The sequence below is a fragment of the Salmo salar genome, unplaced genomic scaffold (assembly GCF_965601325.2).
Source record: "Salmo salar unplaced genomic scaffold, fSalSal1 ptg000742l, whole genome shotgun sequence".
Taxonomy (NCBI): domain Eukaryota; kingdom Metazoa; phylum Chordata; class Actinopteri; order Salmoniformes; family Salmonidae; genus Salmo; species Salmo salar.
The window spans coordinates 377,561-394,226 of NW_027675483.1; the positions used below are offsets into that span (position 1 = coordinate 377,561).

Below are 16,666 nucleotides of genomic sequence, written 5' to 3' on the forward strand. Positions count from 1 at the left end.
CAGGTGTAATGAACACTGAACAGGTGTAATAAACGCTTAACAGGTGTAATGAACACTGAACAGGTGTAATGAACACTGAACAGGTGTAATGAACACTGAACAGGTGTAATAAACGCTTAACAGGTGTAATGAACACTGAACAGGTGCAATGAACACTGAACAGGTGTAATAAACACTGAACAGGTGTAATGAACACTGAACAGGTGTAATGAACACTGAACAGGTGTAATGAACACTGAACAGGTGCAATGAACACTGAACAGGTGTAATGAACACTGAACAGGTGCAATGAACACTGAACAGGTGTAATGAACGCTGAACAGGTGCAATGAACACTGAACAGGTATAATGAACACTGAACAGGTGTAATGAACACTGAACAGGTGCAATGAACACTGAACAGGTGTAATGAACTGTTGAAATGAATGAAATAAATGAATTTACTCATTAACATGTTTTTACAAATAATTATATCCAACTATCACCTGTCCTGGAGAGAGAGAGAGAGAGAGAGAGAGGGAGAGAGGTTTCTAACTATCCTCGCTCCTCACCATGTAAATCTGACAGGAGAAAACATCCGGTTTCTAACTATCCTCACTGATCTATTCATTTAAGAACAGGTTTACATCGAAACCATAATGTTAGCCAAATTGTTTAGATTGTAAATCCAGGAAATAATTAAAGACAGAATTTGAGGAAGACGTGATAAGGACAACTATACTCTAATTGTTTAAAATCTGTGGATCCAACATGAATATAAAACATGAACACAGGAAAAATACAACAGTTTATACAATGGAGAATTCAAATATTGGCCAAGTGCCAGTCGGGCAACCTTAGCTTTTTCTGATTGGTCAATTCTTGGAAGCAATACCATCTGTTTATTGGCTAGCCAGAGCAATTCTTCTGATTGTAGAAGAGCACAGCAATGTGATTGGCTGTGTAATATTCATATTGCAATACCCATAAGAAAATACAGTTTTACATTTCACGCTGTTTCATTCTATGAATTTATTACCTAAATTGTTTTTTATTTTATTGTAGCTCCTTTGTTGACAATTATTAAAGTGTACATACATTCTGTTATTGCATTAATACAGTTTAAACAGTAGTTGTTGGGGAGAAGTTTCAAACATAAAAGTGGAATATTGGAATATGTCTGACAAGAGGAACAGTCCTGCCCAGTGTGAAAACCAACACACACAGCCAAACACACACAGCTCCCTGTATTATACAGCTGCACTGCTACAGCTTCACCTAGAGAAGAGAGACAGAAACAAACAGATTTAAGGGACAGGACAAACAAGACCAATGAATGATAACACATTTTATCTGTAAGACTCTCCTGACATAGCTGTCCCAATAGAGTCACTATAAACCAGAAACGAACTGGCCATAAGAAAGTTTGGGGCCAGATGGGCCGGTCCATCTTTAAGCACAGTGGCTGGTCTAAATTGGGAGTTTTGCAAAGAATAACTGAAAATACATGTAAATGTTGAAAAGAAAACCAGTCACATTATCAATCATCACAGATCACTGCACCTGTACATAGCCCATCTGTAAATAGCCCATCCAACTACCTCATCCCCATACTGTATTTATGTATTTATCTTGCTCCTTTGCACCCCAGTATCTGTACTTGCACATTCATCTTTTGCACATCTATCCCTCCAGTGTTTAATTGCTACTTTGTAATTATTTCGCCCCTATGGCCTATTTATTGCCTTACCTCCCTTATCTTACCTCATTTGCAAACACTGTATATAGACTTTTCTACTGTATTATTGACTGTATGTTTGTTTATTCCATGTGTAACTCTGTGTTGTTGTATATATCGAACTGCTTTGCTTTATCTCGGCCAGGTCGCAGTTGTAAATGAGAACTTGTTCTCAACTAGCCTACCTGGTTAAATAAAGGTGCATTTTTTTTAAATATATGTGCACATTCCTCGACTGATTTCAATACAAGATAAATACGTCACTCACACTAACGTCAGGTCCAGACTCCACAGACCACAGGTTGGGTTGATCCTCCACTTCCTCCTCGTCACCAGTGGGAAACCAACTAGGATAATATTACACAGACGGATTAGATTACATCAGATATTCATTGATTTATAGAATTGATTTGATATTTAAAAGTATTAGGACGCTCCATCCGGAGACAACATTATATACTGCTCAAAAAAATAAAGGGAACACTTAAACAACACATCCTAGATCTGAATGAAAGAAATAATCTTATTAAATACTTTTTTCTTTACATAGTTGAATGTGCTGACAACAAAATCACACAAAAATAATCAATGGAAATCCAATTTATCAACCCATGGAGGTCTGGAATTGGAGTCCCACTCAAAATTAAAGTGGAAAACCACACTACAGGCTGATCCAACTTTGATGTAATGTCCTTAAAACAAGTCAAAATGAGGCTCAGTAGTGTGTGTGGCCTCCACGTGCCTGTATGACCTCCCTACAACGCCTGGGCATGCTCCTGATGAGGTGGCGGATGGTCTCCTGAGGGATCTCCTCACAGACCTGGACTAAAGCATCCGCCAACTTCTGGACAGTCTGTGGTGCAACGTGGCGTTGGTGGATGGAGCGAGACATGATGTCCCAGATGTGCTCAATTGGATTCAGGTCTGGGGAACAAGCGGGCCAGTCCATAGCATCAATGCCTTCCTCTTGCAGGAACTGCTGACACACTCCAGGCACATGAGGTCTAGCATTGTCTTGCATTAGGAGGAACCCAGGGCCAACCCCTCCAGCATATGGTCTCACAAGGGGTCTGAGGATCTCATCTCGGTACCTAATGGCAGTCAGGCTACCTCTGGCGAGCACATGGAGGGCTGTGCGGCCCCCCAAAGAAATGCCACCCCACACCATGACTGACCCACCGCCAAACCGGTCATGCTGGAGGATGTTGCAGGCAGCAGAACGTTCTCCACGGTGTCTCCAGACTCTGTCACGTCTGTCACGTGCTCAGTGTGAACCTGCTTTCATCTGTGAAGAGCACAGGGCGCCAGTGGCGAATTTGCCAATCTTGGTGTTCTCTGGCAAATGCCAAACGTCCTGCACAGTGTTGGGCTGTAAGCACAACCCCCACCTGTGGACGTCGGGCCCTCATACCACCCTCATGGAGTCTGTTTCTGACCGTTTGAGCAGACACATGCACATTTGTGGCCTGCTGGAGGTCATTTTGCAGGGCTCTGGCAGTGCTTCTCCTGCTCCTCCTTGCACAAAGGCGGAGGTAGCAGTCCTGCTGCTGGGTTGTTGCCCTCCTACGGCCTCCTCCACATCTCCTGATGTACTGGCTTGTCTCCTGGTAGCGCCTCCATGCTCTGGACACTACGCTGACAGACACAGCAAACCTTCTTGCCACAGCCCGCATTTGATGTGCCATCCTGGATGAGCTGCACTACCTGAGCCACTTGTGTGGGTTGTAGACTCCGTCTCATGCTACCACTAGAGTGAAAGCACCGCCAGCATTCAAAAGTGACCAAAACATCAGCCAGGAAGCATAGGAACTGAGAAGTGGTCTGTGGTCCCCACCTGCAGAACCACTCCTTTATTGGGGGTGTCTTGCTAATTGCCTATAATTTCCACATGTTGTCTATTCCATTTGCACAACAGCATGTGACATTTATTGTCAATCAGTGTTGCTTCCTAAGTGGACAGTTTGATTTCACAGAAGTGTGATTGACTTGGAGTTACATTGTGTTGTTTAAGTGTTCCCTTTATTTTTTTGAGCAGTGTATATGACCTCAGTTATATTACGCTGCCAGCTAGTAATACAGAGATGAACATCACAGAGATATTTAACATTAATACAGAGATCACGTGGTTAATGTGATACACATGTTCTACTGTAGTGTTTGACTGAGAGCCTGAAATCCAGACCTGTTTTGTGCTAACATCCCAGCTAGCGCATAAAGTTGCGGCCCTTGTCCTATTTGTGCTTGGACTTTAAAAAAGTTAAGCCAAAAAAAGCTACAACTTTTGTTAAAAGTATTATTGAAACATTCAGTGAACGTTTTAACGAACAAAAAAAAAAAATCCAAATAACCAATAATTCCGTTTCTCTGAGCATTAAAATAAAACCTCACAGGAAAATGTTCGGGGAACCATAGTAAGACGTTCTCAGAACCTCCCTGGAACCATAGTAAGACATTCTCAGAACCGTCCCTGGAACCATAGTAAGACGTTCTCAGAACCTCCCTGGAACCATAGTAAGACGTTCTCAGAAACCTCCCTGGAACCATAGTAAGACGTTCTCAGAAACCTCCCTGGAACCATAGTAAGACGTTCTCAGAAACCTCCCTGGAACCATAGTAAGATGTTCTCAGAAACCTCCCTGGAACCATAGTAAGACGTTCTCAGAACCTCCCTGGAACCATAGTAAGACGTTCTCAGAAACCTCCCTGGAACCATAGTAAGACGTTCTCAGAAACCTCCCTGGAACCATAGTAAGACGTTCTCAGAACCTCCCTGGAACCATAGTAAGACGTTCTCAGAAACCTCCCTGGAACCATAGTAAGACGTTCTCAGAAACCTCCCTGGAACCATAGTAAGACGTTCTCAGAAACCTCCCTGGAACCTAAAACTTAACGTTCCCAGAACAGGCTTTCAGAATTCCGTTTTACCGTTCAGTAAAGTTATTGCTTCCTCCCCAGAACCAATGGTAAACCAAAAATGTACGTTCCCACAACTTCAACATCCAAATTCCCTGGTTGGGATTCCACTTCCTGTACTCCATGTCATATGCCAAATTATGTTGACAAGGAGTAGAATGATATCACAAATTAGACTGGCACCCAGGCTATGGAGATCCGTAGGGTTGAGAGCCTGTTTTGCGAGGGAGACCTGGCAAGACTTGTTTAGCAGGACCAAGCTAACTGTATACTTAGTAAGCAGGACCTGGCTAACTGTAGAATTAAATAGCAGGACCAGGCTAACTGTAGAATTAGATAGCAGGACCAGGCTAACTGTAGAATTAGATAGCAGGACCAGGCTAACTGTAGAATTAGATAGCAGGACCAGGCTAACTGTAGAATTAAATAGCAGGACCAGGCTAACTGTATACTTAGTAAGCAGGACCTGGCTAACTGTAGAATTAAATAGCAGGACCAGGCTAACTGTAGAATTAGATAGCAGGACCAGGCTAACTGTAGAATTAGATAGCAGGACCAGGCTAACTGTAGAATTAGATAGCAGGACCAGGCTAACTGTAGAATTAGATAGCAGGACCAGGCTAACTGTAGAATTAAATAGCAGGACCAGGCTAACTGTAGAATTAAATAGCAGGACCATGCTAACTGTAGACCTAAGTCGGGCTAACTGTAGACCTAAGTCGGGCTAACTGTAGACCTAAGTCGGGCTAACTGTAGACCTAAGTTGGGCTAACCGCACCTGGAGGTGAAGAGAGCCTTCTCGTTGATCATCTGGACTCTGAAGATGTTGACAGCCTTATAGACATCTATCACATCCTGGTACTTCTCCAGTAGAAGCCTGGAGAGAGAAACAGGTTAGAAAAGAGTCACTCCACAATATCACCACACTTGACAAGATTAAACACAACAATGTTTTGTGAGTTGAGTTGAGACACTATAAACCTCCATAGGCTATAAACTTCAAGATACCTGTAATATGCCCCTGACTTGTCTTTCTGGTTCCTCTGGTCTGACTTCATGTCCTCTCCCCCCCACTGGTAGCAGGGGCAGGGGAAGAGGCTTAGCCAGGGGTAGAGGCAGGGCCTGGGGCCTGGTCTGGTCCTCTCTCCCAGGGGCAGGTTCTTTGCCAGGTAAGGTCTGAGCAGGGCTCTGGGCAGCAGAGACACCAGCCAGTAGATGGGCTCCTCATTCACAATGTCATGGAAGCTCTGGAGGTACTGACGCACGGCTGCAGAGGGCTGGATGGAGGACAGGTTCTGTAGGCAGGAGGAGGAGGAGGAGGAGGAAGAGAGACAGGGAGTTTACTATGTGGTTATGGAAGGTGTGAAGGTACTGAAACACAGCTGCAGAGGGCTGGATGGAGGACCAGTTCTGTAGGCAGACGGAGGAGGAGGAAAAGAGAATTACATTTATTTGTCACATGCGCTGAATACAACTGGTGTAGACTTTACTGTGAAATGCTTACGAGCCCTTCCAAACGATGCAGAGTTAAAAAATAATAACACAAATAAAAGTAACAGGAGGAATAAAATAAATGTGGAGCTATATACAGGAAGTACCAGTACCAGATCAATGTGGAGCTATATACAGGAAGTACCAGAGCAATTTGGAGCTATATACAGGGAATACCAGCACCAGATCAATGTGGAGCTGTATACAGGGAACACCAGTACCAGATCAATGTGGAGCTATATACAGGGAATACCAGCACCAGATCAATGTGGAGCTGTATACAGGGAACACCAGTACCAGATCAATGTGGAGCTATATACAGGGAGTACCAGTACCAGATCAATGTGCAGAGGTATAAGGCATTTGAGGTTGATACAGTATGTACATGGAGGCAGGGTAAAGTGACTATGCATCAGGACAGATAATAGTAAGGTATTTGAAGTAGATACAGTTGAAGTCGGAAGTTTACATACACTTAGGTTGGAGTCATTAAAACTCGTTTTTCAACCACTCCACAAATTTCTTGTCAACAAACTATAGTTTTGGCAGGTCGGTTAGGACATCTACTTTGTGCATGACACAAGTAATTGTTCCAACAATTGTTTACAAACAGATTTATTTCACTTATATCTATCTCACTGTATCACAATTCCAGTGGGTCAGAAGTTTACATACACTAAGTTGACTGTGCCTTTAAACACTTGGGAAAATTCCAGAAAATGATGTCATGGCTTTGGAAGCTTCTGATAGGCTAGTAGAAAGATGAGGAAGGGAAGCGCTACTAAGGTACACAATAGTACATTTTGGTAGACAGAAGGTGCTCTTTGGCAAAAGGGGTGAATTGGTCATCAAAAAGAAAGGAGGACCAAGGCACTCTTCATATAATTAATTAAAATACCTTTATTTGTATGGCATGTTCAATAGAAAAAGTTTTAAAAATCCGACGTGTTTCGCCTGCATGGCCTTCGTCAGGGAGTACAAAGAAATAATACAATGTCCTCTTTTGAACAGCTTTTCCAATTAGCCATAATTTGAAGAGGGAGTGGTTACAAAATTGATTGGACACACCTAGTAAGCAATACTATGCACATTAAAAAGTGAAATACTGTAGCTATGTTATCATAAAAATACAACTCCAAGCTAGAAGTATCAGAACACTTAGAAAGGTAGTTCTAACCTTAAATATGACTGGGAGAAGTGTGAAGAATAAGAAAGCAATATATTCCATAGTACACTAGAACACAGCCAAACATGAACAACAACAGTCTAAACATAGCTGAGGGCAATTGAGCAAATTGTCCACTAGATGACAGCAAATGGACTTATCACGACCCTACAGGAAGGGTGGGAAATCCATATCTTCATTTAAACCAGGGTACTTAGTGGCCTGTAGTTTATAAATCCCAAAACTTTCCCTTTGGTTTAACTGTTTAAGACGGTCCCCTTTTCTAATAGAGGCCGGAACATGATCAATACCCATAGCTTGTAGGGAGGCAGGGTTGCCATGGTGTAAGGACTTGTAGTGCCTTGCCATGGGGTAGTCTTTATTGCCTACCCGTATGGCATACTTGTGTTCCGCTAAGCGGTCTTGAAGGCGTCTCTTTGTCCGTCCAATTTAGAACACCTTGCACTGTGGACATTCCAATCTATAGATGACATGAGTGGTTTTGCAGTTAATGAAATGCTTGGCGTAATACTCCATTTTGGAAGCAGTCTCAACAAAACACTTTTTCTGTGCAATATTTCTGCAATGGTTAGCACTGGTTACATTTAAAAGAGCCCTTGGGTTTGTGGTCGAACCAAGTTTTTTGAGAGTCATCCAGAAGATAACTGTGGACTGATAGGCTAATTTACATCATTTGAGTCAATTGGAGATATACTTGTGGATGTATTTCAAGGCCTACAAACTCAATGCCTCTCCTGCAGCAAAGCACCCCCACAACATCATGCTGCCACCTTTTTTTATGGCGGTTTTGGAGCAGTGGCTTCTTCCTTGCTGAGTGGCCTTTCATGTTATGTCGATATAGGACTCGTTTTGCTGTGGATATAGATACTTTTCTACCCATTTTTTCCAGCATCTTCACCAGGTCCTTTGCTGTTGTTCTGGGATTCATTTGCACTTCTCGCACCAAAGTAAGTTCATCTCTAGGAGACAGAACACATCTCCTTCCTTAGCAGTATGACGGATGCGTACCTTCAGGCGTTTGGAAATTGCTCCCAAGGATGAACCAGACTTGTGGAGGTCTACAATTTGTTTTCTGAGGTCTTGACTGATTTCTTTTGATTTTCCCATGATGTCAAGCAAAGAGGCAGTGAGTTTTAAGGTAGGCCTTTAAATACATCCACAGGTACACCTCCAATTGACTAAAATGATGTCAATTAGCCTATCAGATGCTTCTAAAGCCATGACATCATTTTCAGGAATTTTCCAAGCTGTTTAAAGGCACAGTCAACTTAGTGTATGTAAACTTCTGACCCACTGGAATTGTGATACAGTGAGTTATAAGTGAAATAATCTGTCTGTAAACAATTGTTGGAAAAATGACTTGTGTCATGTGTAACAGGGTTGGTTATGTTTCCACTTGCCTCTAAAGAAATGTGTACTTAATGTTCAAGCATTCTTATTGGTTGGTTCAACTGATGACAATAAGGTGTGTTGTGATTGGCCCCGCTTGCAGATAGGGGGAGATCGCGAACGTCAGGTCTTCCCAGTATGAAAATGTGATGCAAGGGGTAGGTCACGTTCTGAATACTGTTTTATATTTTATAATTTACAATGTGTACAAGTTTGCTGTACGTTACTGATTTCTACATGTGTGAGTATATGGTACCTGTTAGGGATTGAGGGGCTTTCTGGAATGTGCTTTGGCATATGATTGCTGTAGATAAGTGTTAGCTAGCATACACCGTTGTAATGGTCACATAAGCCCACTGCTAACACAGTTGTCTTCATGCTACAGATTTTACCATCGACAGCCATCAGTATCATTAAGCCCTGCACAACTACCGTGCTGTTTCTCATTTAACAACAGGTATTTACACATGTTATATTTTGTATTGTATTTTTGTATTTTGTGACCCAGTATGAAAATGTGATGCAAGGGCTTTTGTCATCGACAGCCATCAGCATCATTAAGCCCTGCACAACTACCGTGCTGTTTCTCATTTAACAACAGGTATTTACACATGTTATATTTTGTATTGTATTTTTGTATTTTGTGACCCAGTATGAAAATGTGATGCAAGGGCTTTTGCCATCGACAGCCATCAGTATCATTAAGCCCTGCACAACTACCGTGCTGTTTCTCATTTAACAACAGGAATAAATGATGCTCAACTGGGACCGCTGGCTGATGTGATTTATTAGGAAAAAAACACAACGCAAGGAGAGTACGCTATACATCTGTTACACATACACAAAGTAGATGTCCTAACCATCTTGCAATAACTATAGTTTGTTAACATAACCTAAGTGTATGTAAACTTCCGACTTCAACTGTATATACAGTGGGGCAAAAAAGTATTTAGTCAGTCACCAATTGTGCAAGTTCTCCCACTTAAAAAGATGAGAGAGGCCTGTAATTTTCATCATAGGTACACGTCAACTATGACAGACAAAATGAAAAAAAACTCCTGAAAATCACATTGTAGGATTTTTTATGAATTTATTTGCAAATTATGGTGGAAAATAAGTATTTGGTCACCTACAAACAAGCAAGATTTCTGGCTCTCACAGACCTGTAACTTCTTCTTTAAGAGGCTCCTCTGTCCTCCACTCGTTACCTGTATTAATGGCACCTGTTTGAACTTGTTTGAACTTGTTATCAGTATAAAAGACACCTGTCCACAACCTCAAACAGTCACACTCCAAACTCCACTATGGCCAAGACCAAAGAGCTGTCAAAGGACACCAGAAACAGAATTGTAGACCTGCACCAGGCTGGGAAGACTGAATCTGCAATAGGTAAGCAGCTTGGTTTGAAGAAATCAACTGTGGGAGCAATTATTAGGAAATGGAAGACATACAAGACCACTGATAATCTCCCTCGATCTGGGGCTCCACGCAAGATCTTCACCCAGTGGGGTCAAAATGATCACAAGAACCGTGAGCAAAAATCCCAGAACCACACGGGGGGACCTAGTGAATGACCTGCAGAGAGCTGGGACCAAAGTAACAAAGCCTACCATCAGTAACACACTACACTGCCAGGAACTCAAATCCTGCAGTGCCAGACGTGTCCCCCTGCTTAAGCCAGTACATGTCCAGGCCCGTCTCAAGTTTGCAAGAGAGCATTTGGATGATCCAGAAGAGGATTGGGAGAATGTCATATGGTCAGATGAAACCAAAATATAACTTTTTGGTAAAAACTCAACTTGTCGTGTTTGGAGGACAAAGAATGCTGAGTTGCATCCAAAGAACACCATACCTACTGTGAAGCATGGGGGTGGCAACATCATGCTTTGGGGCTGTTTTTCTGCAAAGGGACCAGGACGACTGATCCGTGTAAAGGAAAGAATGAATGGGGCCATGTATCGTGAGATTTTGAGTGAAAACCTCCTTCCATCAGCAAGGGCATTGAAGATGAAACGTGGCTGGGTCTTTCAGCATGACAATGATCCCAAACACACCGCCCGGGCAACGAAGGAGTGGCTTCGTAAGAAGCATTTCAAGGTCCTGGAGTGGCCTAGCCAGTCTTCAGATCTCAACCCCATAGAAAATCTTTGGAGGGAGTTGAAAGTCCGTGTTGCCCAGCGACAGCCCCAAAACATCACTGCTCTAGAGGAGATCTGCATGGAGGAATGGGCCAAAATACCAGCAACAGTGTGTGAAAACCTTGTGAAGACTTACAGAAAACATTTGACCTGTGTCATTGCCAACAAAGGGTGTATAACAAAGTATTGAGATAAACTTTGGTTATTGACCAAATACTTTTTTTCCACCATAATTTGCAAATTAATTCATAAAAAATCCTACAATGTGATTTTCTGGAATTTTTTTTCTATTTTTGTCTGTCATAGTTGAAGTGTACCTATGATGAAACTTACAGGCCTCTCATCTTTTTAAGTGGGAGAACTTGCACAATTGGTGGCTGACTAAATACTTTTTTGCCCCACTGTATATATATACACACACACACACACACACACACACACACACACACACACACACACACACCACAACAAGAGAGACAACACGACACTACATAAAATGAGACCTAAGACAGAAATTCTATGAATATTACCGCCGTTATTCCTTTTTCATCAATCAGAGAGGCATGTTTATTCTTGATTAAGAAATGTTTGTGAAGGTTTGGTATGGTGTGGCTATTATTAAGCTTTAGCTACTGCGTAATATACTGTATATTAAGATATATTCTCTTAAATTGTATATTAAGATATATTCTCTTAGATTGTATATTAAGATATATTATCTTAAATTGTATATTAAGAAATATTATCTTAAATGGTATATTAAGAATTTTTATCTTAAATTGTATATTAAGAAATATTATCTTAAATTTCATATTAAGATATATTATCTTAAATGGTATATTAAGGGTGATTGTTATAACAGCTTCTTACCAGGTGTGGTGGAGTTTGGTTCTGGGCCTCCTTCAGAGACTCCTGGTAGCGTTGATGTGTTCTCTGGAGAAACTGCATGATGTCTGGAGGACCCTGGACTGTTCTGATCAGCACCTGGCTCACACACACGCATACACACATTTACACACACAGAGCAACTTATCTTAAGATAGCTAGGGATGACAACCACGTATCACAGTCATAGTAAGTAAAACGTTACGGTATTTGTTTTATTTAATGTATTTTCTTTTCACCTGCAGCATGGTGATGACTCTGTCCAGGTATAGCATCTCCTGGTGGCAGAAGTCAGCATAGCAGTGGGCAGGCAGACGTCTGGAATACATCCCTCTGAGGAAGGCTGAGTAGAGGGCCTCATCTGCTACTCTCTTACTGGTCTCCCACAGGACATCATAAATACTCACCTCTTCAACCAGCTCTGGGGGAGGGAGGGAGGAGAGAGAAAGATATATATATATATTTTTCATTGCTTTGGTGCAGTTTTCACAAGTATGTGGTACATTTTAGCAACGCTTTGTACGAAACTCAAAACAGTTAATCAAAAATACAGTTGTTTCAAAACTCTGAGAACATTTTTTATTTGACAATTACAACACATACAATCATACAGTCACTTATTCACCAAACTTAATCAGTGTTTCATCTAGAAATACATGTTTCACATTGCTAGTTATATAGCAGTTAATTCATCAGTGGGAAGTTAGCTACATTAAACTAGTTCTATAGCAGTTAATTCAACAGTAGGAAGTTAGCTACATTAAACTAGTTCTATAGCAGTTAATTCAACAGTGGGAAGTTAGCTACATTAAACTAGTTCTATAGCAGTTAATTCAACAGTGGGAAGTTAGCTACATTAAACTAGTTCTATAGCAGTTAATTCAACAGTGGGAAGTTAGCTACATTAAACTAGTTCTATAGCAGTTAATTCAACAGTGGGAAGTTAGCTACATTAAACTAGTTGATGCAGTTAATTCAACAGTGGGAAGTTAGCTACATTAAACTAGTTGATGCAGTTAATTCAACAGTAGGAAGTTAGCTACATTAAACTAGTTATATAGCAGTTAATTCAGCAGTGGGATGTTAGCTACATTAAACTAGTTATATAGCAGTTAATTCAACAGTGGGAAGTTAGCTACATTAAACTAGTTCTATAGCAGTTAATTCAACAGTGGGAAGTTAGCTACATTAAACTAGTTCTATAGCAGTTAATTCAACAGTGGGAAGTTAGCTACATTAAACTAGTTCTATAGCAGTTAATTCAACAGTGGGAAGTTAGCTACATTAAACTAGTTATATAGCAGTTAATTCAACAGTGGGAAGTTAGCTACATTAAACTAGTTATATAGCAGTTAATTCAACAGTGGGAAGTTAGCTACATTAAACTAGTTCTATAGCAGTTAATTCAACAGTGGGAAGTTAGCTACATTAAACTAGTTCTATAGCAGTTAATTCAACAGTGGGAAGTTAGCTACATTAAACTAGTTCTATAGCAGTTAATTCAACAGTGGGATGTTAGCTACATTAAACTAGTTCTATAGCAGTTAATTCAACAGTGGGAAGTTAGCTACATTAAACTAGTTCTATAGCAGTTAATTCAACAGTGGGAAGTTAGCTACATTAAACTAGTTATATAGCAGTTAATTCAACAGTGGGATGTTAGCTACATTAAACTAGTTCTATAGCAGTTAATTCAACAGTGGGAAGTTAGCTACATTAAACTAGTTCTATAGCAGTTAATTCAACAGTAGGAAGTTAGCTACATTAAACTAGTTCTATAGCAGTTAATTCAACAGTGGGAAGTTAGCTACATTAAACTAGTTCTATAGCAGTTAATTCAACAGTGGGAAGTTAGCTACATTAAACTAGTTATATAGCAGTTAATTCAACAGTGGGAAGTTAGCTACATTAAACTAGTTCTATAGCAGTTAATTCAACAGTAGGAAGTTAGCTACATTAAACTAGTTCTATAGCAGTTAATTCAACAGTGGGAAGTTAGCTACATTAAACTAGTTCTATAGCAGTTAATTCAACAGTGGGAAGTTAGCTACATTAAACTAGTTCTATAGCAGTTAATTCAACAGTAGGAAGTTAGCTACATTAAACTAGTTATATAGCAGTTAATTCAACAGTGGGAAGTTAGCTACATTAAACTAGTTATATAGCAGTTAATTCAACAGTAGGAAGTTAGCTACATTAAACTAGTTGATGCAGTTAATTCAACAGTGGGAAGTTAGCTACATTAAACTAGTTCTATAGCAGTTAATTCAACAGTGGGAAGTTAGCTACATTAAACTAGTTATATAGCAGTTAATTCAACAGTGGGAAGTTAGCTACATTAAACTAGTTCTATAGCAGTTAATTCAACAGTAGGAAGTTAGCTACATTAAACTAGTTCTATAGCAGTTAATTCAACAGTGGGAAGTTAGCTACATTAAACTAGTTCTATAGCAGTTAATTCAACAGTGGGAAGTTAGCTACATTAAACTAGTTCTATAGCAGTTAATTCAACAGTAGGAAGTTAGCTACATTAAACTAGTTGTATAGCAGTTAATTCAACAGTGGGAAGTTAGCTACATTAAACTAGTTCTATAGCAGTTAATTCAACAGTAGGAAGTTAGCTACATTAAACTAGTTGATGCAGTTACCAAAACAGCTGTATAGTTTGACTGGTAAAAGTTATTTCTGTTCTAATTTTAGATTTGAATAGCAGAGTAGACTAATAATATGCTCTACGTTTTTGTCGAAGCTACTGGGAAAGGGGTCAAAATAGCTGATTGTGTCAAAGTCACATTGTTTTGAGTGAACAGAATGTTGGAAGTCAGATTTAAAGTGGGAGATTTAAATAAAGGGAGCTTTATAATGTTGAAGATATCCCATTAAAGAGGAAGAGATTTTCTAGGAGGAAAAAAAGCTTAATAGTTTAAAAACAATTCCAGACTGGTCAACACGTTTTAAAGGGAAATGCGTTCACAAGTGTCATTAATCATCAGACAGCTGTCATCTTCTTAATGTCAGAGTGCCATTCAACAAGGAGCTGCACCTGTAACTAACCACTATCAGACATCAGAAACTTCTTGATCTCTTCATCTGTCAAGCCTAGGCAATGGGACAAAACAATTCCTACCTCTCTCGTGTGCTTTTTTCTGACTTGGTAATGCTGCTAAACCAGATCTAAAAGAAAATGAAAAAAAATACATGAATGTAATTTAGTGTTAATATGGTCTCTGTAAGAACATGTCCAGATACAAGACAGTGTTGTCCTGCTACCTTGTCTCCATAGAACACACATAGAACCTCAGCTCTCCACAGGACACGTCATTCCAGCCCTGCCCACCTGTTGTCAAGGCAACAACAAATCACACTTCAGTTATTTCAATGTGCTCAGAGTGTGTGGTGTGTGTGTGTGTGTGTGTGTGTGTGTGTGTGTGTGTGTGTGTGTGTGTGTGTGTGTGTGTGTGTGTGTGTGTGTGTGTGTGTGTGTGTGCGTACCTCCAGTGTGTAGCTCCATACAGTTCTCCCCCTGTCCAGAGTTACTGGGCTCATCCTCCTCCCAGTAAAAACGGTCAACAGCTGAGCCGTCACTCCACAGCCACACCTCCTCCTTATCACAGAAAAACATTGATTGATGGATTGAAAACACTTCATTGTTTTTAAACGAAAAGTACGTTGAGCTTTTGCCTGTGTAACCTGTAGACATTTGACAGATTGATTGACAGACTGACTGATGAATTATTGACCCAGTTTACCTGAGCTGCGTCGTAGCCTCCTATCCAGACCGGCTGGTATGTGTGTCTCCTGACCAGATCCTGGACAAACATCTGTTGACCAGGGCTGTGAACCGACACCAGGTTCCCTCTGTGCTGGGAGCAGTATGACTAGAGGGACAGCCAGAGAACACTGTGTTAGCCCGCTGAGCTAAAGCCCAGGCAGTACCTCAGGGAGCAAAGATCAATGCAGGCTAGAAATTGATATTTTCTGAAGTAAATGTGTGCTTGCTAGTCTTGAAGTATCAATAGTTGTGAAATAGTAGTAGTAATTAGTAATTGTCTCTCTCTGTTACAAGTGTTACCTCTGCAGTGGCCCAGGTGGCCCAGACGGGGTAGAAGGAGAAGCAGCGATGCTCATTCTGATGCCACCCGGCTGGGCATGGTGACTGGGAGTCCACCCCTTCCACCTCCTCCTCTGTAGTGTTCACCACCCCCGAGGCAGCATCCACCCCTGGAACAACAACAACAACACACACTGACAGTATGTACTGTTAAAGAGCTGTGGTTGACTTAGTTTACCTGGTACATTAAAGCAATTAATGGAATAATCCCAAAAGTGCAAACTAAGCTAGATCAAGTAGCACCTCAAATACTTTATAGCATTTAGAGTTGTGTTTGACCAGATACAATGCAATTTTACAGTTAACAAATTGACAACAGACTTTCAGCATGCTTATAGAGGTGGACATTGAACATGTACGACGCTTACAAAAATGGTTGATGATTGGCTGAGTGAAAATCATGATAAAAAGATTGTGGGAGCTGTTTTGTTAGACTTCAGTGTGGCCTTTGACATTATCAATCAAAGTCTGATACTGGAAAAACGTATGTGTTATGGCTTTACACCACCTGCTATATTGTGGATAAAGAGTTACCTGACCTGCCTAGTTAAATAAAGGTTACATGGTTTTTTAATTACAGAACACAGAGGGTGTTCTTTATCATTGAATTAAACTATTTACACACACACTGTTTCATTTCAAGTTTCAACTTTTATATTTGCCTGTTGCGAGGTGCAGAGCCATCACTGCCCAACAAAGCAGCAGAGACATCCTACCAACCGATCTACAGAGGAAACAATGATATTATATTACATAACAACTTAGCTTTACATTTAATAACCTTTAATAGTGTTAAAGGGATCATGAATACCATTTTAACGTCTCTGTGTGCATTA

General features: G+C 40.6%; 1 protein-coding gene across 4 annotated transcripts in view; it reads right to left on the reverse strand.

The window, feature by feature from the left end:
• Positions 1-1,006: 1,006 nt before the first annotated feature.
• Positions 1,007-16,666, reverse strand: part of LOC123743828 (uncharacterized) — a 31,240-nt gene continuing 15,580 nt past the window's right edge. For 2 of the 4 annotated variants that reach the window (XM_082972544.1, XM_082972543.1), the window contains 12 exons: positions 16,493-16,554; positions 15,792-15,940; positions 15,469-15,597; positions 15,212-15,323; positions 14,990-15,056; positions 14,847-14,893; positions 11,959-12,140; positions 11,705-11,818; positions 5,639-5,925; positions 5,409-5,507; positions 1,986-2,064; positions 1,007-1,257 (listed from right to left, as the gene is read on the reverse strand). In XM_082972544.1, coding sequence (XP_082828670.1) covers positions 1,246-1,257; positions 1,986-2,064; positions 5,409-5,507; positions 5,639-5,925; positions 11,705-11,818; positions 11,959-12,140; positions 14,847-14,893; positions 14,990-15,056; positions 15,212-15,323; positions 15,469-15,597; positions 15,792-15,940; positions 16,493-16,554 — 1,339 coding nt within the window. In that variant the 3' untranslated portion in view covers positions 1,007-1,245. The remainder of the gene's footprint in view (positions 1,258-1,985; positions 2,065-5,408; positions 5,508-5,638; positions 5,926-11,704; positions 11,819-11,958; positions 12,141-14,846; positions 14,894-14,989; positions 15,057-15,211; positions 15,324-15,468; positions 15,598-15,791; positions 15,941-16,492; positions 16,555-16,666) is intronic. The other 2 variants (XM_082972545.1, XM_082972546.1) reach the window with 2 other exon arrangements.